The sequence below is a fragment of the Onychostoma macrolepis genome, chromosome 03 (assembly GCF_012432095.1).
Source record: "Onychostoma macrolepis isolate SWU-2019 chromosome 03, ASM1243209v1, whole genome shotgun sequence".
Lineage (NCBI taxonomy): Eukaryota > Metazoa > Chordata > Actinopteri > Cypriniformes > Cyprinidae > Onychostoma > Onychostoma macrolepis.
The window spans coordinates 3,156,074-3,179,806 of NC_081157.1; the positions used below are offsets into that span (position 1 = coordinate 3,156,074).

A 23,733-nucleotide genomic window follows, 5' to 3' on the forward strand; every position below is an offset into this window, starting at 1 on the left:
CATTAGCTATATATTTAATAAAACTGTGAAAAAATGTTACCATATGAGAAGGTATAACAGCAACATAGTTTTGGCCCAGATTCGCCCACATCTGGCCCGTGTGAAATCCATGCGGGCCAGATGTGGGCCGGATCTGGGCCGACACTGCTTGCTGTCTGGGCACAACTAATTGGTAATTTATTGTCATGTGGTGTGCTTGTAAGGCTTTGGGAGACAGTGCAAGGAATGAAGGGGGGGATGAATCTACTACAGCCAGTGCTGCAGTGCTTACTGACCCAGAGCAGGAGGCTTTCTTTCCACTGGCCCCCTCAATCATCTGTGCTTCACTTTGGCTCACAGTGTAACCTCAGACCTTCACAACGTTCATCAGGTAGATTAACATCTGTTTACATAATGTACGAGGGCAAATAATTAGTAAAATCTTTCTGTACAACTCCAACACTATCTTTGACCTCCATTTTTAACACACAATTGAATTTACACATTTAGATTTTGTGACAGTATTTGTTTAGTATTGCAGTAGGTTGGACGGGGTACCTAAGCACAATTATACAAAGGTGGACCTATTTTTATTCTAGCTGTTCAGGCACAGCCCAAGATGGTCAGTGTGGGGACTCAGACAGAAAGGTTTGAGAAACAAACATCAACTCCACTGTCCAGTCCTGTGCACAGCGATGATGAATCATCCTCCGTTTTCATGGACAAACCTGGTGATGTGTCATGGACCCCAGAGGAGGAAATGGGAAGCGATTTATCTGATGAGGAACCACTGCAGGAATCTCACCATGACCTCAAGTAAGACATTCTTTTAGTTTTAGATTGTGTATGACCAAATTGTGTCAAGTCAAAAGTAATGTTTATCTTATTTTCAGTGCTGCTGACAAGTTCATTGTGTGCCGAAGCCAGCTGATGTCTCTCTTTACAATTTGCCCAGCCTGTTGTGAGGAAACCCAAGGAAAGGTTGAGAAGCAGGAGGGAACTTTTGTAAAAATAAAGCAAGTAAGAGGCTATTTGTGATTTCTGGTAGAAAAATGAAGTTGTACCATAACTATTTTTTGTTTTATTTATATACTTTGTTGTTTTTATGGTATGCATTTCACATACATCTCTCAGGTCTGTGCAGCATGTGGGTATCAGCGTTTTTGGCAGAACCAGCCAATTCTGCATCGGAATATGCCAGCCTGCAACCTTTTACTGAGTGGGGCCATCCACTTTTCAGGTTGCATGGCTACCCAGACTATCAGGATGTTGAAGCTGTTTGGGCTTCAGAGCATCAGTGTCGGCACCTTCTTCCGTCATCAGCGCTTGTACACGATTCCTACCATCGTGCAGGCATGGCAGAACGAGCAGGCAGGGGTCATTAGAGATCTGAATGAGATGAGGGGTGGACTGATCTTGTCTGGTGACTGCAGGTAGCACACTTCAGCGTGTATCATTAAAATATAAAAGTCAAAACTGTATGATATTATATAGTTTAATGTATTAGTTTTTGTGCTTAAACGTCTCAATTAAACCATTTTTGACTTTCATAGGTCAGATTCTCCTGGCCATTGTGCAAAATATGGCACATACTCTTTGATTGAGGACAGAATCAACAAGGTTTTAGATATTCAACTTGTCCAGGTAAGTTAATGTTATCTCAAACACCTATCACCTGTGTAATGTTACACAGTGACATGACCGAATGTTTTTTTTTTTACAGAGCTCAGAGGTCCCAAGTAGCTCCTGGTGTGAGCTAGAGGGTCTAAAGCGCAGCATAAGGTTTCTGACTGAGCAACATATGCAAGTGTCAGCCCTTATCACAGACAGAAACCGGCAGGTAAAGACACGCACATGTACACAAAAATAAATCTAGCTGCTGACTATATTTACAACTACAATCAAATGTTCTTATCAATGTGTTGTGTCCCACGTTTTAGGTTGCCAAGTGGGTGCGGGAGGAGTTGTGTCCAAAAGGAACAAGCCATTTCTTTGACATCTGGCATATTGGCAAAAGTATGTATCTTGATGAAGGTAGTTTTGTTTAGGTTGCCTATAATTACATTTTCCTTTTTAACGTTTTGTGTTTCTGCTCTGAAACAGGTCTAGGAAAAGCTTTGGATGCTGCTGCAAAGGAGAGGGAGTGTGAAGATCTGAAGTTGTGGAGGCCAGCTGTTATTAACCACCTCTACTGGACTGCAGCTTCCACTCCTAATGGAGATGCAGATGTGATGGAGGCCAAGTGGACAAGCATGGTCAACCATGTTCAAGACATTCACGAACATGGCACTCCTACGTTTCCCTGCTGTGCACATCCACCTCTGGAGGGGGCAGCAAGGAACAAGGAGTGGCTGGAACCAGGTACAACATACTGTGTTCATTATGTGGTTGAAAATGAACAAGATGTGATACAAATCCCACCTCACTGTGATTGTACAATCATGCCTCATCTTAAGAAAAGAATGTGTGTTTACGCAGGATCAACTGTAGCAGTTAAACTGCACTTTGCACCAAAACACACTGGGTTCTCCTACCTTGGGATGTACAGCAGGTAAGTATGTGATGGTAAAAGAATATTCTGTACTGTCGATGAGTAATGGCACTTTTTAGTCACAGAGGGGCAATGTCGCCTTCACTCACTATACAAGAGAAAATAGTTTTTTTTAATTTTTTTTTTATTTTCTATATGTTGTTTTTACTTCTGGGTTTATTCACATATGCACAACTTGTAATGGGTAACAATTATACTTTTTCTACAGACTTCTCTTGGCAGCCCTGCATTTCAACCACAATGGCAGCAGAGAGGTTGCTCGAACCAGTGATGGTGAGGTGTGTTATGCGGTTCGCTACCCAAGGTTCCGCAAAGGTGGCTGGGTAGTCCGTCCTGTTAAGGAAAAGCCATCATACGGTTAGCAGTTTCAGTCGGTTCCTAAATATCATTAAGTCAGTCAGACTATGAGTCGGCAGTGAATGTGATCTAAGCTTCCTTCTCCCAGCATATGCATCAGGCCTCATGGAGTCTCTGAGAGAGGAATACTGCAGGACACCACAGGCTCTACGAGAACGCAGCACTGTCTTGTCTTCCTCTACACCTGCTCCTCTCTCCAGATCCCTCCAGAGGATCAACACGGATGAAGCTGTTGGCATATATCTAGCACAGCATTCACGATTTAACACACGTTAAAAACACATTAGTTTCTGAAAGGTTTTTAATTGGGTCAGATTGTATATTTTTCTTTTGGTCGTATATGTTTGGTACATCCACGTGTATATTTTAACAGTTGCAATGTTGTATTTTGAGTGAGGTATTAACAGTGCTATGAAAACTTTTGTTGTAATTTAGTGTATATAGTGTATATTTAAGAGTATAAATAACATTGAATTGAATTAACCATAAATGCAGAACTGCTTTATATATCTGATCTAAACTTCATAAATAAGTTCTTACACAGTAAGACAATTTGTGATTGTGATTTATTTATTTAGTTTTTTTTATTGATTGGCACCAAAATGGGGCCATTCAAAACCTTTATAAAGTCCTCCTTCCTCTGGAAACTGTCTTCTAATGGCTGACACAACACATGCAGGTAAGGGCTTCCTGATGTGCCTGCCCAGAATGCCATAGGCCCAGCGGACAACTTGCCTGTATGCTGTGTAGCGGTATTGTCTGGAGATAGGGACAAAATATCAATAATGATTCTTATACTAATGGCATCAGAAAGTGCGACTTATAGGTAGTCATGACCTAAATATAGGCAACTTGTAATTGAGAAACAAAATCATTCAGTTTGTTTTAATATTCAAATCTTTAATTTACGATTTATTTATACATGCAAGTATTTAGCTCAGAGTAATAAATAATCTGCCCTAAACATACTCGTGTCTGCTGGCCTGGAGAGGTCCATGCTCCTGTCTGAAGTGCATATAGGCTATCTGTAGCACATATGGGTTCAGACAGCAAGCCTCAAAGCCTGGGTGCAGAGTCACGTAACGTTAGTGCCGGATATTAACGAGCATGACACGCCTGATCAACGCTTATTAGTTTCTGTTACTGGTAAGTATCCATACTTATAGATGACCAATACTAGCTTTGCTATTGCCTGATTACATATCGTTAGCTAAGGTGTAACGATATGTGTCTCACCAAGACACCTGCCCTGTTCTCCACTGGTTCTCCTCGCACCACAACTCAATCTGTCTCCTCTGACCGTTGTTCTGTCTAATCCTGGCCTGTCCCTGCTCTCTTGGCTGCATAGCAGGCTCATAATTGTATGGCTGTGGTCCATCATAGGAGTGTAAATAAACATTTACAATTTCCTCAGCGTCCGAACTGTCATTGACATCCATTGCTTTCCTATGGTTTAAATGGACCGCTCTCCCTTTTGATGCATCACTTCCGGTTCTGGCGGTTTTCAGATGCGGAAGTAAAATTCTCTCACAAAAACGACTCCAGAAGCCTTAATAGCGTATTTTAAAGTTTATTTTAAAGAAAATCTAGTTCCTACATTATTTTTCTATACATAGACTCACTGGAGTCTCTAACCTGGAATATGCCCTTTAAGTTAACTTTTGTGTCCAAAAGTATGGGCGGGGCTCCGCCTGCAGGGACTATTTGATTGGATCACTCGTCGTGGGTCGACAGAATTCAGCCTGGTAAAACTCTGTGACACAAAGGCTTTGCTCGCTGCTTGCAAAACTTTGGCTTCATCTCACTGATCGCGCTGCGAAGCGCTCACTGACTTAACACCCGGCTGATCATCCAAACTCAAACACTTCGTAAAAACTTCTTACTGAAGAAGCTATTAGAACCTGAAGCCGCAAGAAACTCTAAACAACTTAAAGGCATCATTACTCATCATGTCACAAAGAAACCAACCTATCAAGGAAGGGCTTTCGTAGAAACGCGTCACGCGACGACGACTTCAGCAGCCAATCAGCAGCCTCAGAGGTTTCCCAAGCAGGAAAGGGAAACGCAACCGGCGATCAGCTGTCAACTCAACTCAGTGCAAGTAAACAAACTATCTCCATAATTTTGTTGGAAACTGGTGAATTGATCTGTATGCAGTCAAGATAAGTCTCTGCTTGTGATCTCCAGTTGAATTTACGAAATAGCAAAAGGGTGCTAGACTTAAACTTTCTTCAAATCGCAATAACTCATTTCCTGAACGTTTGTAGGTGTGTGTGTGTGTTTTTGTTTAGTATTTTATCGTAGATTAGCAAATAAACTGTTTCATTTATAAAGAATTCTTTTGTAGGATCAGAACGAATCAGACAATTTAAGATTCAATCAGAACATCGAAACATGAGGAGCTGAAATTCCTGAGAGGCCCCAAGAAAACAGGATGTCATAAATCAGATTCCTAGCTCCAACTAGTCTGAAGAAAGCCTAACTAACAAGCCTTTTTCACAGGACAGCTTGCAACATTAAGACAAAAGTATACTTATTGATAAGTCCAACGCAGGAAGGAGATCGTCAAGTTTGGGGCAAGTAATCAAGATTAATGGCCAAAGAGATGCACCGCGTGACCAGCACATGCAGATCTGTGATCTGTGATGACAGTACTGTATATGTGACCCTGGAGCACAAAAGCAGTCATAAGTAGCACAGGTATATTTGTTGCAATAGCCAAAATATACACTGTATGGGTAAAAGTGATCCATTATCCATTATCCCATCCAAAATCATTAGGATATTAAGTAAAGATCATGTTCCATGAAGATATATTGTAAATTTCCTACTGTAAATATATAGAAACTTCATTTTTGATTAGTAATATGCATTGCTTAGGACTTCATTTGGACAACTTTACAGGCAATTTTCTCAATATTTAGATTTTTTTTGATTGAAGATTTTCAAATATTGTCCTATGCTAACAAACCATACTTCAATGGAAAGCTTATTTATTCAGCTTTCAGATGATGTATAAATCTCAATTTTAGAAAATGGACCCTTATGACTGGTTTTGTGATCCAGGGTCACATATAGCATATATATGTTTTTCTATTGTGTTCAAATGTAATTTGTATTTTTTGCAAAGCTGGAGTGTCTGGTTAGAGAAACGGAAACAAAACTGCTGTTTCAATCCTCAAGGCTATTTTGTTGGAGGTATGGCCGACTGTAATTCACTAAGAATGTCATAAATCTATAGGCTAAAGCCTTACACTGATAAAAAATTAGAAATTGTACGTCAACTGGTAACATCTAAAATAACTGGTTTTGTTTAAATGAAACAAATGATTTAAGGTTACTGAAGCATAACTGTTAGAAGACGTAACTTGATTTCTCCAGTTACTTATTACTTAATAAGTTAATAAGTTATAAAGCACATTTAAAAACAACCTAAAGGTTGACCAAAGTGCTGTACAGAACATTAGAAACAATCCATAAAATAAAGAATTACAATCAACAAAGTAAAATACATACTGTAAAAATTCATATGTTGTTAAATGCCATAGATAGAACATAAGATTTAAGCTTAGATTTAAACATAGAAAGTGAAGATACCGTTCGAATTGACAGTGGTAAGCTGTTCCATAGTTTAGGGCCAACCCTTGCAAAGGCTCTGTCCCCTCTATGTTTTAGCTTAGTCCTGCACACAGAGAGTAGTCCAAGATCCCCAGACCTAAGTGACCGAGTTGGATTATGAGGGAGTACCAAGACTGAAAGGTAGCCTGGAGCTAAGCCATGTAAAGATTTATAAACAAAGACTAAGATTTTAAACTCTATTCTAAATTTAACTGGTAGCCAGCGCAGAGATATCAAGATGGGAGTGATGCAATCAAATTTTTTGTTACCGGTCAACAGCCACGCAGCAGCACTTTGAACAAGTTGTAAACGCCCAATAGATGAACTAGTAACTCCTTAATAAAGTGAATTACAGTAGTCAAGACGTGTGGTGATAAATGCATGAATCACTATTTCAAATTTCTTAAGGGAAAGAAAAGTTTTAACTCTTGCAAGGCGACGTAAATGGAAAAAGCTTGAGTTTCATATAATATTTTTATTTTAAATGATGGGGAAAAAAAGGCAAAACACATGGCAGCACAGAGTGCTAAACATTTACTGTTACTGGAAACAACATTCCTGCATTATCACTGTGAAACATTCTCTGTAAAATATAAATCTCTTGCAGTTAACCATTAGCTAGCAACAGCACACATGCTTGAACTAATGTAACTATCACTGCATCAGCAACAGTACAGCTACTGCCTTTAAATAAAGCAACATGCAGCATAACGTCAATGTTTCTTGGTGTTCTCCTGAACTGAAGCACACACTCTACTGTTCAACACAATGGTAACCCTCAAAACACAGACAACAGAAACCCTTTAAATCCCAACAGAACATTAAACACTAACAGATCTCTCTAGATCTCAGCATCTTCACTTATTACAAACCAGTCTGAGTTTCTTTCATACAAAACTTCTTATTAAGAATTAACAGAGGTTTAGTGTTTGCTTTAGTTGGGCTCTTGATCCTTGACTTTTTAACATTAGTTTTTCTCTTGTTGCTGTAACTGTGTGTTTCTAAAGTATGTTTGATGTAGCTGAAAGTGCTTGAGAAAATCTAGTGAGATAATGATTCTATTGTCAACTAGGGATCACAAATCACATCAGGAGTGTATTGTTTAGATTTACTAGTTTCACATTTTGAAACGTCTTGCCTTGAAATTTTGAAAGTTTTTAAATCATTACGCAGAAATTGGGACTGGATTACACAGACTCACAGACATCATGAATCTGCGTATGAACCTCAATAATGGTGACAGTCAACTCTGAACATCACAAAACAAGCTACTAAAGTCACAAAAAAGGTTTGCATTGATTGTCACCATTGTTGAGATTCATGTGCTGATTCTTGATCTTTGTGTGAGTCAAAAAGACACAGCTCAAAATACTTCCTATATAATGAAAGAGAAAACGATCATTTTTGACTGTCATAACATCACTAGATTAACAGTTAACATTCTCAGACATCAGACTCCTCATATGATCTGTGTATCTAACCACTACATCATGACTGAGTTATCATCAGTGATCAATCAAGATCATCTGATCAGAGTTTTTCTCACAACTGTTGCTATAACAAATGTGCTTTAAAAACACACCGTTGCAGCAGTAAGAGAAAAACTCATGTTACATATTCAAGGATCAAGAGCTCAGTTAACGCTAACACTTATCCCCACAACGGTGACGTCAAACGTGATTATTTTTAATAAAACATCAACATCTAAACCTCAGCTAATTCTCAATATAATGTCAGACTGGATTGTAATAAGTGAGGGGGAGATCTGTTAGTGTTTAATGTTTTCTTGCTGCCAGTCATGTGACATTTTATTTATATTTTTAAGTTTTTTTTTGTTTTTTTACAGTGGTTACCATTGTGCTGAAGAGTAGCGCTGTCAATTGTAATTTTCACTTTGCTGCAACTTAAAATATATAATAACTTCAAATCATAATTTCTCATTGAACCAAAATTCACTAATCAGCATGGAGCAGGTGTGCATGTTTTGAATGGGTTTTTTCAGAAGTTGTTATTTTATTGGAAGTTGTATGTTGGGTTAACGTAATGGATTTAAGTTGAAATAACATTCTCTTGGTTTGTGTTACATAATCCTGGTTGAACTAGGTTACAACAACAAAACTAGAGTTGTATGTAGTATCAGATAGAAATACCGGTAGCACTTTATTTTACAGTACATGTACTTCCCTGGTACATACATGGTAAATATCTTGTACCTACAGGCAAATGAGTGGTAACACAGAGTACTTACCTGAAGTGTATGTACATGGTAATAAATAAGAAACATGGCTGTACGTAACAGTCGTACATGCATGGTAATTAGTTTGTACATACAGACAAATGTGGGTAATAACGGTCACTTACAGGTAGTGCCCGTACATGGTAACTAATTAGATACTTTACTGTACTTACTAATGTGTATACACAGTAAATATGTAGTACTTACGGACAAGTGGGTACAAACAGGCACGTCCTTACAGTAAAAAAGTGTTTGGGTAATAGTGAATATTGACCTATTGTGCGTACTGTTGTTGCTCCCACTGTTAGCAGGGTATAACCGCTGCATTTGGGGTAAAAAAAGATTATTATTATAATTATTATTATAAAAAAATTAATTGTTCCAGGAAGGTTTTCTGTTTGTTCACACAGGCACGAACTGATTGGCAGCTGCCTTTAGCGGAGTCTTTAACGATTACCTCCATTGATCAAAGCATTCGGCACGGTCGTCTGTGAGTGACGTCACCTCCCAATACAAACACTAGTATAGTCCCGCCCACTCACATTGAAAAGTCCTGAATATTCTTCCATACATAGGATAAACAGATCTTAAATTGATTCTTAAATTTGAAATTCCACAACGCTCATAATTCATATTAAAGGTATATTTAGGATCATTGGGCCAATGACCCATACTGAGTTTTGTAAAGATATGCTAACACTATGATATGGAAATATTGGATGTCTTTTAAGTTGGAAAAAGATCTAATGATAATTTTTGGACAAACTTAAGAAATTACAAGTAAAAACAGTAATTTTTCTGTCTCTGGACCGCTGTGCTGAAACGCTTTTGCCTCAGAGAGAGATTGACCACTTTGGATGATGTTTCTTCGTCATGTCTATTAGGACAAAATCTCTACGGAAGAAATGCTTTCACACTGCTGCTCTCACACTGCTGGATCTGAAGAGGATCTAGTTACCGTGATTGTGACCGTAGACTAGATAATTGATCAGACTCTGATGTGGTTAGTGTGAATCCTTTCTTGTGTTTCCAGACATTCATACAAGGCAAGGCAAGTTTATTTATATAGCACATTTCATACACAATGGTAATTAAAAGTGCTTTACATAAAAGGAAGTGAAACAGTCATTAAAAATAATAATAATCACAACAATAAAAAACAAAATGATATAAAATTGATTTAAAAAGAATTTAAAACAGTTAAGAATAGAAAATGCTTATACATAGTGCAATCAGTTCGGACGTAGCACAGTGCTCATTTAACAAATGCACAGCTAAACAGACGAGTTTTGAGTCTGGATTTAAATGTGGCTAATGTTTTAGCACATCTGATCTCTTCTGGAAGCTGGTTTCAACTGCGGGCGGCATAATAGCTAAAAGCGGACTCCCCTTGTTTTGTGTAAACCCTTGGTATTTCTAACTGACTCGATCCTAATGATCTGAGTGGTCTGTTAGGTTTATATTCAGTGAGCATATCTGCAATGTATTTAGGTCCTAGGCCATTGAGAGATTTATAAATGAGTAAAAGTACTTTAAAATCAATCCTAAATGTAACTGGAAGCCAGTGTAAGGACCTGAGGACTGGTGTGATATGCTCAAATTTTCTGGTTCTAGTCAGAATCCTGGCAGCAGCGTTCTGGATGAGCTGCAGCTGTCTAATGGTCTTCTTTGGAAGGCCGGTGAGGAGACCATTACAATAGTCCACCCTGCTGGTGATGACTGGAAACAAAACATCCAATTCTTGCAATTTTTTTGAGATGATAGTATGCTGATTTAGTTACTGCTTTGACATGACTACTAAAACTAAGGTCTGTCTCCAGAATCACCCCAAGATTTCTGACTTGATTTTTAGTTGATTGACCCCTAGAGTCAAGGTATGCATTCACCTTGAGAACTTCATCTTTGTTTCCAAATGCAATGACTTCAGTTTTCTCCTTGTTTAACTGAAGAAAGTTCTGGCACATCCAACTGTTAATTTCATCAATGCATTGGCAGAGGGAGTCAATGGGGCTATAGTCATTTGGAGATAAGGCTAGGTAAATCTGGGTATTGTCAGCATAGCTGTGATAGGCAATTTCGTTCTCTCTCATTATTTAACTTGGGAGCATATACAGGCAAAACAGGAGTGGTGCAAGAATTGAGCCTTGTGGGACTCCGCATGTCATGGACGTCCACTTAGACTTATGCTCTCCTATACTCACATAATAACTTCTCACTTCTAAGTATGACCTGAACCATTTGAGTACCATCCCAGAAAGCCCGACCCAGTTTTCCAGTCTCTCTAGAAGTATGTTATGATCAACAGTGTCAAACGCAGCACTAAGATCTAGTAGTACCAGCACTGATATTTTGCCAGAATCAGAATTTGATATTGGTCTATAGTTGCTCAACATTGTGTTATCAAGATTGCGCTTTTTCAGAAGGGGCTTAACAACTGCAGTTTTAAGGGAGTTTGGAAAAGTCCCAGAAAGTAGTGAGGCCCACTTCTAAGAGATCTGCTTCTAAACAGTTAAGCACACTTTTGAAAAAGGATGTGGGAAATGTGTCAAGATAGCATGTTGACGATGTAAGGTGCTGTACTATTTCTTTCAAAAATTTGCTTTCAATTGCTTCAAAAACAGACATAGTCACCTTTTTTTTTAATTGCGGTCGATTCTGTGTGACCTCTACAAAACTAGAAGTTGTGCCAATCTCCTTTCTGATATTATTGATCTTCTCAGAAAAGAAGGAAACAAACTCATTGCATTTGCTGTTGGAGAGCATTTCACTGGGAATTTGACTTGGGGGGGTTGTCAGTCTCTCCACAGTAGCAAAAATAATGCGAGTGTTGTTTAAGTTACTGTTTATGAGGTTTGAGAAGAAGGTCTGTCTAGCTGTGGCTAGTTCCACATTGAAAGCATGAAGGCTGTCTTTATAGATGCTATAGTGAATTTCAAGTTTTGTCTTCCGCCACATCCACTCAGCTTTTCTGCATTGTCTTTTCATACTCTGAACTGCTGTTGATTTTCTCCATGGTGATTTTTGTCTGCCATTCTTCTTGCAGACCCTTGCCGGAGCAATATCATCAATAACATTCTTAACTTTTGAGTTAAATGAAACCAGGAGAAGATCAACAGAGTCTGCAGAAATGCTTGGTGTTAAAGATATAGCCTTCATAAATAGCTCTAGATTCAGTGGTAACAGAGATCAATATATCAAAGAAAATACAGAAGTGATCAGATAGTGCTACATCCTTAATAACAATGGATGAAATGTTTAGACTGATGAGTAAATCTAGAGTGTGTCCACGATTGTGTGTGGGTCCATGCACATGCTAAATCAGGTCAAAAGTGTTTAAAACAGTTATAATTTCTTTTGCAGTTTTGATTTCTGCATTATCTACATGAATATTAAAATCCCCTGCAATAGTAAAACAGTCAAACTCTGAGGAAATCATTGATAACAGTTCTGTGAACTCTTCAACAAAGGCTGGAGAGTATTTTGGAGGCCTGTAAATAATGATAAACAGAATGCGTGGAGCACCTTTCAGCACAATACCTAGGTATTCAAAAGACAAATACTGACCAAATGACATTTACTTGCATTGATAAACATCTTTAAATAGAGCAGCTACACCTCCACCTCTCCTAACAGTCCTGCAGACACTTATAAAATGAAAGTTAGGAAAGGCTGTTTCATTCAAAACTGTTGCACTGCAGCTGTCTTCAAGCCATGTTTCATTTAGAAACATAAAATCCAGGTTGTTTGTGGTTATTAAATCATTGATCAGAAATTATTTATTTTTTAGTGAGCGAATGTTTAAAAATGCTAACTTGATGAAATTACATTTTGTCTCTACAGCAATCTTAGATTGACGCATTATAGGCCGCAGATTAGATGGGTCAGCTGTACGGCTTGAGAAGGCCTTAAGGTGCGTTCACACCACACGCGAATGAAGCGTTAAGCGCGAGTGATTTACATGTTCAGTCAATGCAAAGACGCGAATAGACATTCTGCGGCGCGATTCGTGCGAATTGAGCGTTTCGGGCGTTTGACGCTCGTAATGCGTGATTCGCGCGAGTTGAAAAATCTGAACTTTGGCGAAAATTCGCACCGCGTTAACCAATCAGGAGCTTGCTCTAGTAGTGACGTGATTACGACGTAGCGAGCGGAGGGAATCCCAAACAACAATGGAGGACAAAATAATCATCGCTGTTTGTGGACACCCAGAGCTGTATGACAGCCTACATTTTCGTACTTTTACAGAAACAGGAATAAAAAGGATTTTGCTTGGAAGCAAGTGAGTGAGGAGGTCGGACAATCTGGTAAGTTGTAAAAAACGCTCTTTATACAATTTGAGCTATATATATATATATATATATATATATATATACATATTGAGACTACAAGCTAGCTAAATTGAGCTTATTCGCCGTATTTTATCCATGTCAGCCATTTCGCAACGAGACTGGAGCCGTTCGCCTGGCAGAAGCCCCTCCCATGACGCGAATTCGCGTCTGTTGTGAAGTGAATGTCACGCGTGAATGAAGCGAGTAAACTCAAAATGTTCAAGCGTCCAACTACGCGCGAATAGCGCGATTTATTCGCGCAAGTCGCGTCTGGTGTGAACGCACAGTTAGACTTTCTATCATGTGATAAAACAGAGATAGAGAAAGCTACAGGCACACTGGGTTCCCGCTTGTTCTGTGAATATTTGTGAATGTTGCTGCTAATATAGCTTGGACCCGACACATATCACTGAGAACTGTTATCAGTTGTTTTTGGTTCACCTACAGCCGATGGAGGAGTGTTTGGGCCCTGGCGTTGTGGCAGCGGTCGGAGAGCTCTCACAGGAGGAGGAGGGAGAGCTGGGCCTGCAGTCTTTGGTGGTTGGGGAGTCCGCCGTTTTTTAGTTGATATCTGGGGGCTTGCAGCGAAAGAGTGGGAGAGTTTGGTCCCAGCATACACCAGTTCCTCCATTTTCTGTGAGAAACTTAGAAGTGGAGATGCTGGAGAGAGGGATAATGTGTCTGGCTCTGGTGTTTCCGGTGGCTGTGATGTGTTGTCCTGGCTTCCCTGGCTGTTTTCCAGAAAGTCGTCCTTGGGTGCTGAGTCATGGAGCTGTTGCAGTACGTCACAATCTATTTGTGATGAGCTCTGTGGGCAGGCCTCAGCCGGGATAGTTTCTGTGAGGAAAGCTTGTTGTGGCTGCGTGGTGTTATCAGTGTCCTTGTTGGATGTGTCAACCACATGATGACTCTGAAGCTGATATGAAGTCCTGTCGTCACTCATATTCTGTCCAGGTGTGTGTGTGCCATTGAGGCCGAGTGGATTGGCACACACTACTGAAGGATGACAGAGGGAAAAATAGATATTGTCCTTTAGCACTCTTGCACCAAGTTTGTTTGGGTGGAGGCCATCCAGTTTAAACAGTTATCTATGGCCCCAGAAAATATTGAAGTTGTCCATGAAGTTGAATGAATGAATGAATGAATGAGGCATTTATATAGCGCTTTTAATCTGTATTGCAATACACCCAAAGCGCTTTACAATCATATGTGTGTGTGTGTGGGGGGGGGGGGGTCTCTCCTCAACCACCACCAGTGTGCAGCATCCACTTGGATGATGCGACGGCAGCCACAGGACAACGGCGCCAGTGCGCTCACCACACACCAGCTACAGGTGGAGAGGAGGGAGAGTCATAGAGCCAGTCAAGTGGATGGGGATTATTGGGAAGCCATGATTGACAAGGGCCAGTGAAGGGAATTTGGCCAGGACACCGGGGTTACACCCCTACTCTTTACGATGAGTGTCATGGGATTTTTAATGACCACAGAGAGTCAGGACCTCGGTTTAACGTCTCATCCGAAAGTTGACTCCTTTTATACCACAGGTTCTTTGTAGCCATGTATTCAGCCCAAGCAGCCGTGAAAACATGTTAGTTCCTCTTGCTGGGAGTGGTCCACTGATGAACGACTGAACTTCAAGTCTTTGAAATGTTTCAGAGAGTTCACTGAAATCCTTCTTAAAGAGTTCTGACTGCTCTTTCCGAATATCGTTCTTCCCCACATGGATGATGATTCGATTTGCAGTCTTGTGCTTCATCAGAATGTTCCGAAGTTCCTTGTTCACATCAGAGACGGTTGCTTGAGGAAAGCAGCATGTAGTTGTAGTCCTGCTACTGATGTTTCTGATAATAGAGTCACCCACTATCAGAGTCCTGGGCTCGGCTGCGCTCTGAGCTGAGTGCCGCTGGCTGCTCGACCTCGAGCGCCTGTTAGTAGCGATGTTAGCTGCTGGCTGATTCGATCCATGTTTTGTCACATTTGGGGATTCCTCACCCACATTCATTAATGCTTCAAATCTGTTCTCAAGGTGTATAGGGGGTTGTAGATGCCAGTGTTTACAAGTCTTGTCATAGCCGTATCTGGGGTAGAGGAAGCTACGGCAGCAATATGAGATACTCATGACAATCTGATGTCTCGAGTGCCTTTGGGTCTCGCTCCCTGTTTATGCCATTGATTAGTCTGTCAATCAGTTTCAGCTTGTTCCTCTACACTTGGTATAAACTGCTGAGATTCACTAGATTCACAGGACTCACCGGCTGTATGCTGAGGGGGTCCATGATGACCGTCTGCTGTGTGTTCCGCCTGTTTTGGAAGTCCAGCAAATAACTTTGTTTCAAGAACCACAATCCTTTGTAGAAGTCTGTGGCAGTTTATGCAGCAAGTAGATTCCACAAGAGGCATTTTCTCTCGTCTGTTTGAATGTAGACAGCTGTGTTTTCCTGTCTCCGGAATGTAAGCTGCTGGCAGTGGGAGGCAAAGAGGCTTTTTTTCCCCCATAAAACTGTGTTGTTTGAGCACTGTGCTGATCTGCTAGTTAAAATCTTATAGAAATCTGAGAAAAGTACATAAATAGGGAGCAAAGCGCAGAGCGATAAGCAGGAGCGTCAGAACAGTAGCGAAGCCGGAAGCGGAATCATGATTTTACAGATTTTATCTCATGTTGCAGTGTGAACACTTGACAAGTTCTTTTTTTCCTCAGTGCGACTTATCTGTTGCTTTTTCAGATCGAAAGCTGAGCGGCTTCCTTCCAGTGTGAACTCTCATGTGACTCTTCAGGTATTTCATCAGGTCTAAAAGAAGCGTTAAATCAGTAAGATAAAAACCAGAAAGATAAAAAAAATAATTACTCTTATTACTAAAGTGTGATTTATCATGCTCTTCTTGTTTACCACTAGCACATGCTGATGAAGTTTTATTCTTCTATAACAACGTGCGTCAACTGTGTCTCCAAGACGCTTCAAGAAACCTCCTGCAAAGCTCCTGAGAAACTGCTCAAGTGCACCGAGGACAAAAGCTGCTTTAAACACAAAGGATGCTCACAACAAATGTTGATTTCATTTAGTTAATAGAAAATAATTGATAAAGAAAATCTATTTATGACAGCATCCTCATTTTACAGCATTTTTACACAAGTGCCTAAAACTTTTAACAGTACTGTAGCTTTGCAGGTAGGTTTCTTGAAGCGTCTTGGAGATGTTGCCACAGTTCTTCTGGTTTTAGTCTGTCTCAGTTTGTTCTGTTTCTTCATGTCACTCCAGACAGATTTAGAAATGTAAAGTGACATTTCCTACTGACACACTACAGCAAAAGACAGAAATAATAACTGATTTTAAACCATTTTTATCTGGTGATAATACTAGTGTCCTAAGACTACATTGTTACCAAAACACTAACCTTTACCTACATGTGAATTGTTTTTATTCTTTTCCAGATTATTGACCGGCAGATCCAGGAGGAAGAGCTGGAGATAATTGGGGTGTCAGAAAGACACGACAAGCTCATCCTTCTCGACAGCAGGCTGCACGACTATGTCGTCTCAACCCATTTCTACGCAGGCGACCCTGACGACTTCGTAAACCAACTACCACTGAAACTGAGAGTTTGGCATATACAAAGACATGTCCTTAACATAAGATGCCTGGATTCACCTAAAAGTGAGGAATCGCTGAATCTACATCAGGACGGGGCGTCCCTAGACCCCGCTCAGAGTGGGGAAGCGCTAGATGGACATGGAGTCACTCGATCCAATCGATTAATGCTGATTACACTTTGGAAAAAAGTCATTTGTTAAGTTTGTTGTTTTTTACTGTTTTCTCATGATTTTTTTTTACTTTTCTGTAATTTAATCTAAACTTAACTTGAATAAATTCACTAAATAACTAAATAAATTCAACCTTCTTATATTTCTGTAAGTAATGTTCAAACTAATGTTGTGTAATCAATAATTTTGTTTAAAGTTTAAATAATGTTTAATTTCTTATTTGTTCTTCTTAGTAACACTTTAATAATTAGCTTGATTGTAGATGGTTTATTTGTGTAATTCCTAGTTCTGAATGATAAATTCCTAATTGCACAATTACTTAGTCTGATCATTTCATACCTCCCCACCACACATACATTTATAGATAAACCCTTAATGCTGAAGAAACCTGAAGCATTAGGAGTTAAAGTATTAAAGCTAACAGACAGGCCAAAAATAACAAGCGGTCGATTTACCTCGGAAGTCAGATGTGGAGGCTGGGAATAACATCACATACAAGTGGGTCTCGTTCCACTAGAGAAGTCAGAAAAACAGGTGTGTGTTCGACTTGAAGCAGCGCCGTGCAGACCGATCGGTGTTTGTAGAGGTGCTCAAGTTCAGAGGCCAAGCGGGCCGCATTTAAACTACATCAAATGTGAAGGGCCACAAATTACAATTTGCATCATCAGACTTTATTTAAGACAATATTTACAGATTTACTGATTTAAAAAAAAATAAATAAAATTAAGAGTAAAAAGTTTGTTTTGCTATATTGATGCAAAAAATACTTTCATACATAAACTCAAAATGCTAAAACTCAAAACACCGAGCAAATATAGTTCACAAATTCTTTAGAAAGAAGTATTATTTTCCATATTTATATTAACTTTATTGTATCAATATTTTATTTTTAAAATAGATATCACTGTTCTCCCACCATGATTCAGAAAAAACAGACAACAAAATAACATGTAATTTACTAGAGTTTCTATAAAAAAAATGCTGCAGTCTATTTATAAAATACAATATTCAACGAATTGATTAAAAAAAAAGTTAAAACAACTGAATTCATAACTCATAACTTCACGACTTGCTCATAAAGACTTCACTTCACTCAATGTTTTTCTCAGAATCTCAGTTTAAGTCACTGGTCTCCAGCTGCTGGTGTTACGGTGTAACTGATACAATCTTCATTTGAAGCACCGTCACTTTCAAAAAGGTTTTGTCTTTCACTAAAGTGCGGAAGAGTTTGAACAAAGCTTGAGAATATTTGTTTTAAAATTTCTTGTTTTTATTATTATTACATTTTTTTTTTAATTTCCTTATTTTTATTGTGATTTTTTTATGACTATTTTACTTTCATGTAAAGCACTTTGAATTATTGTGTATTAAATGTGCTATAAATAAACTTGCCTTGCGTATTCTATTTTGATCGCTTCTGTAGACAGCTGTTTTTATCCAAACTATAAACTTTTATTCCAGTACTTCTGTGATTATTTGAATGTCTTTAACACAGAAATAATGATACAAAATACTTAAAGATAAAGATGTTTCATATACAGTACGTAAACTGCTCTCTCTGGATCAGCGGCAGCACGAGCGCAGATTTGAATGTCACAGTGTGATTAATGCTTTAATAGACATATGAATCCTGTCAATTATGAACAAGATTGCGTGGGTGATTGAATCTGTTCACGATCTGGCTATTTATTTAAATATACGACAGTAAACATAGCACTGCGCTGCATCTTGTAACTGCAGACACATACACCATAGCAACATGTTTGCAGACAGAGGTTGAGCAAGAATGAGTGTATGACTCAATGACATGGGAATATAACAGAAGCTTTATAATAAAAAAATGATAGTATGTATAGCTTTTTCTTACGTTTGACGTTGGGAGCAACCATCTTGAATTCTCAACTTCGTGTTAAGCGAAGAGCTAAAGTTGAGAGAAGAAACCCGACCTGCGTTTGCGCTCCGTTTGAAAAACCCACCTGGAACTCTGAATATCCTCCGATGAGAAAAATTGCATGCAGCATAAATCCAGTCTTTCCCAACCTAGGTGCCTTGTAAAGTCCGTGATCCGTATCAGGGGCGTCATCAGTCCCGGCGCCATGGGCGGGCATTGGGGGGCCTGGCCCGCCCTGTGAGTCACTAGTGCCCGCCCTGGACGAGCCTGGGCTGCGTTTCCCAAAAGCATCGTAAGCTTAAGATGATCGTAGCTCCATTGGTTTCAATGGGTCGACGATGTACTTAAGCTTAGGATGCTTTTGGGAAACGCAGCCCTGCTGAGTAAAGAAAACGCTGTAGGCTACTATTCAAACATCAGTTATTATTTATTTACCCTTGCATTGCATTGCATTGATTAACTGTGGCGCCTGCGCTCAGACTGACCTGAGATTTGCGCCGCAAACATTTCAGCAGTAAATTATAAGCCCGTGTCCCGTATTTCTGTCGACTGAACCATGCCATTAATAATGAATGTATCAGTCTTTTGCATGCCAAAGTCAATTTCTGCTTATAAACATTGCGTCAAATAGAAAGAGAAAATCGTGCTACACGCGCTTTCATGAGATAGGGGTAGATTACAACAAATAATTTGTAGCCTATTTTACAAATGGGAATACAACGAATTCATGACAATGTTTTACATTCAAGCTACCTGTAAAATTTATAGTGAAAAGTTCTTTAAAATCATCTGGAATGCAATAAAGTAATTTTAAAAGCTGTTTTGCTGCATGGATTAAAAATAGGCTAATAAATAGCCTAATTCACACATCAGACAAAATTGCATTCCAGAAAATCCTTTAAATCTTAAGGAATTCAGAGCAGAGCAACATAAAAATCAGAAAAAATATAATCGGGCCTGTTTTAGGCTTTTCCTTATTTTTATATTTTAGATGGTGATGAAAAATTACTTGCCATCTCCTCATTGGACATGCCTTTAGAGAGAAATGCATCTTTACGGATTACATAATGAAAGAGTTTTTGTTTTCGATTTGAATTATTTCGTTTTAAAGTAGTAATTTAAAGCTTTCTATAGATATATTTATCATATTTGTGACTCAATAAGTTCAGTTTCGGTTCATCATTGTGAAGCGCTCCTATTCAAGACCAGACGGCAAGCGCATCTGTTTTCCTATTTATTTTAATAAAAGCACAAGGTTTTGTTGATATTGTGAATGCACACAAATAAAAGTAGACCCTTTACAGTTCCAAATGATGTATTACTCTTACCTTTATAAGCAAAAATTACAGCATATTTTAAGTTGTTTCCACTATCAAGAAAAAATGCAAGTGGCCGCTCTGGCGCCTCCATGTCCTGCAAAGTGCGCTTCAGCTTCCACTCTTCACACGAACTATTAGATATGCACCTAGCGCACATTTATATAGTTCAAACATTTAAACTAACATTGTGATGCTTGAACTGTTTCTATATATTTTATTTTAGACATGTTGTGGTGCTTAGAGAAGGCTAAATTGATCAAACATAGGCTACCCAGATAGCAAAATTTGTCTGGCCCATCTCTGGGCCACAACCTTGCTTCACTTCTGGCCCAGTTCTGGCTGGGTCCCCGGCCCGAAACTGGCACACACACTGAAAACCGACTCAAACAATTTCCTCTGGCCCAGATGTGGCCCACATCCTGTAAAATGACTCTTATTTATTGACGTGGCCCAGATCTGGCCCGCATACTGTAGAGTTACTTCTATTATTTTATGTGGCCCAGGTCTGGCCCAGACACTTTAAGCCAGATCTGGCTGAGACTCGGCTTGGTCCCCGGGCCGAATGTGGCCCAGAAACTGCTAAATGTAATTCAGCAGTGAAACACAAATACAACCATTTAAAAACATTAAAAAGGATTTAATTATAAAATTACCAAATGCTTTAATATAAATATATATGAACAAATGCACTACAGTATAAACATTCACACTTTTTAAACCACAAAGTAACAACTAAATTATATTTGCTGTATATTTTATAAATGAAGAGTTCATTTGCAGAAACAGATAACTTCGTTTTTAACAATTTTTAAAAATCATGTTTTTTCATTGTGCATTCCAATTAATCTCAATCAAACTGCATTCAGGTTATTTTGATTAGGCAAAGAATAACTAATAAATACTAGCTAACTAACACAAAACAAAAACACGATAACAAAAAACATGATTTTTAAAAATATTTAAAAACTGAGTTATCTGTTTTTGCAAATAAACTCTTCATATATATAAAACATTATGTGTCATAATTCAGTTCAGTTCTTATCAAATGGTGTCAGTGCAGTCAATAATATTGCTGAATATTAGGCGTCTTCAACCAAGCAACAGTGACAAGGAACCCAAACAAGACCCGGCTCAGTCAGAAACAGTCTCGTCTGGCCAAATGAATGAACGTGGTGTGATTATTCCAGGCTCTGTCAGATTGTGGATTGATATCATTCAGAATATTTCATCCAACTTCTTCTGCATGAAGTAATATCACGCTAGCAGGTAAAGCTGGTAAAAAGGGTCTGTGCAGAGGGCTTGTCTTGTTCTCGTAGTCTTTGCTGAGGATCTGTGCTGGGGCCATCAATGAGGTCTTCACAGGGATCTGTCATCTAGCTGACATGGTCTCCGCTGACAGTCAGGGATGTGTTGTGGTCGTTTCTGGGTGCTGGTCCACCATCTGGTCTGGATACGGCTGGATCAGCTGATTACTGTAACCTAGGGATAAGGGTGAGACAGTATATAAGCAACTAATATAAGCATTGATGTCATGCTTCTTACAAATGAACATGTACATTAGATATTATAGGAAGTGTTGCTGCTTACCCGAACTGGTGCAGCATAAAGATCCTTTAAGAGATTTGAATTATAGAGATGTGATAGTGTGTCATGTGTGTGGAAGGTTAAAGAGATTTAAACTCACAGAGTGTGTCTGCCTCCTGAAGTCCTCTCTTTTGATCAGCTGGAGCCACCTCTTCAGTCCCCTTGACCTCCATTTCAGCAGCATTAGCTTGAAAGTTTTTTCCAAATTGCAGCCTTGAAATAAGTATAAATATATATTGTAAGGTAATTATTAAATCTTAAGCATTACAGTTTTTTTACAATCATTAGAACCAGACCCAGATTTCGCACCTTATAAGTTTGATGAATGTTCATGCAGCAGCTCAGAATTTCTGTAAAAAAAAAAAAAAAAATTATGTCAGATTACATAGTGTTCAGATTAAACTTTCAAGTTTGTTTGCTCATAATAATCCCCTCCACAGTAAAATAAGTATGATTTTAATCACATCACACGGCATATATACGCTTCAAAAGTTTTCATTCACTCTAAAAACTGAACCTGCTCAAGTGCAGCAGACAGATTAGGCCTCCATTCAAGAACAAAAGATGATGCACTTACATTTTACGGCTCCCTCTTACGTATCTATAGTGTTTTTCTCTGTCAGAGCTTCCTACACGGCAGTGTTACCACAAAATAAATATTATTATTAAATTCAGATTGCACATATTGAATTGTCTTAGCAGATATAATGCTACAACAGCGTGCTCAGTTTGATTCACAAACAAATGACTCATTTGAATGGTTAAGTGAATCGAATCAGACAGAGTCACTCGTATAGACCCTTTTTCTGTTAGTAAACAATGTGACGTTTTTCTGTGGGCGGGGCTTAGCTGGAGGCAGAAAGATTCCCCTGACCGCTTCACTAACGCTAGCTATGAAGATTGTTTACCTTGTTTTTTTAACAATGGCTGGAGAAAATCCGATTTTACCTGCATATGTAAGGTCACTCACTGTGCAGGACCGCGATTGTTATTTAAATAAGTTAACTTTAACGGACAAAGTCAGATTGGCCGACCCTATGCTCATGGATGGACGATCTGACAGGATTAATGTTACCTCCGATTGAGTGACTCTTTAGAGAAACCTAACGAGTAGTAAAGAGAAACTCACCTGTGTCTATCTAGTCATGAAGATGTACATTTCAACTTCAGCAGGCTATTTTTACAGCTAACGTTACGTGAGAGTGAACTGGGCCAAAATACAAAAAGTTAAACATTCAATGTGATGATATATTATTATTTGAAGATGTATGTATCATGGCCAAATAGTTATTTTAAAGTATACACATCCTGTAAATTATGTAAGTTAAGTTTACAATACTTTACATTCAGTACATTTAAAGGAAGATGTGAATAGTTTCTAGAAATAAAAATTCCAGAAATTAATTTTGAACTTTCTGTATTTGATTATTATTTCTTACTAAGTTCTTAGAAAGTCCAGCCACTATCAATCACAACAATCACAATGATTAAATCGTCAGTTTGTTGTTTTACACACATGCACACAGACATTATTTCATTGTGAGATGCATAAGAAATCTTTAGACACGTAACACAAACCATAATCCATAACAACAAAAGACAATACTTTATTTAACCTTTTCTGATAAGAAGTGTGCGCTGCAAACGCGAGCATATCTGACCATAGTTTCTGTCCAGTCCGCTCGTTTTATCTCGTTTAAACACAGCTGTCGTCGGTTTTTTATCTGGGAGTGGCAGCAGGTATGCGTTGAAATTTCAAATTGGAGCCTGTACTACATAGATTCTTGCATCCAACATCACAACAAGATGATATTTTAAGCTCCTCATGTAGCTGAATCTGCGCTGGTTTGAATGAGCCGCCTGCAGTTTTCCTTTTGTTTTGCCTCCAGCTAGCGCAGTGACGTAATCGTGACGTCGGCGCAAAAAGGGTCTATTGATGTTTATGGCGCCAGCAGCGCGGTCCGACTCCTATGATTCAATAACAATCACTCGTTGAAAAAGATTAATCGAATGAATTCTAGCAAACAAAACAGAATTTAACTCATTAAAATGTAATTACCTAACATTATCGTGCACTGGACACAGCTCATCGGTTTTTCATATTAAAAAA

The 23,733-nt window shown here is 38.9% G+C and overlaps 1 protein-coding gene and 1 long non-coding RNA gene across 9 annotated transcripts in view; both read right to left on the reverse strand.

The window, feature by feature from the left end:
• Window positions 1-18,909, reverse strand: part of LOC131536770 (stonustoxin subunit alpha-like) — an 86,180-nt gene extending 67,271 nt beyond the window's left edge. For 3 of the 8 annotated variants that reach the window (XM_058769886.1, XM_058769884.1, XM_058769879.1), the window contains exons 1-2: window positions 18,697-18,908; window positions 17,285-17,452 (exon numbers count right to left, since the gene is read on the reverse strand). In XM_058769886.1, coding sequence (XP_058625869.1) covers window positions 17,285-17,318 — 34 coding nt within the window. In that variant the 5' untranslated portion in view covers window positions 17,319-17,452; window positions 18,697-18,908. Of the gene's footprint in view, window positions 1-17,284; window positions 17,871-18,696 lie in introns of those variants that run through there. The other 5 variants (XM_058769883.1, XM_058769881.1, XM_058769887.1 and 2 more) reach the window with 5 other exon arrangements.
• A 2,165-nt stretch (window positions 18,910-21,074) lies between these two features.
• Window positions 21,075-22,940, reverse strand: LOC131536797 (uncharacterized). The gene is made up of 3 exons (XR_009270089.1): window positions 21,933-22,940; window positions 21,724-21,836; window positions 21,075-21,518 (listed from the first exon to the last, which is right to left on the reverse strand). It is a non-coding gene; the product is annotated as an uncharacterized LOC131536797 (long non-coding RNA).
• Between the last annotated feature and the right edge of the window lie 793 nt (window positions 22,941-23,733).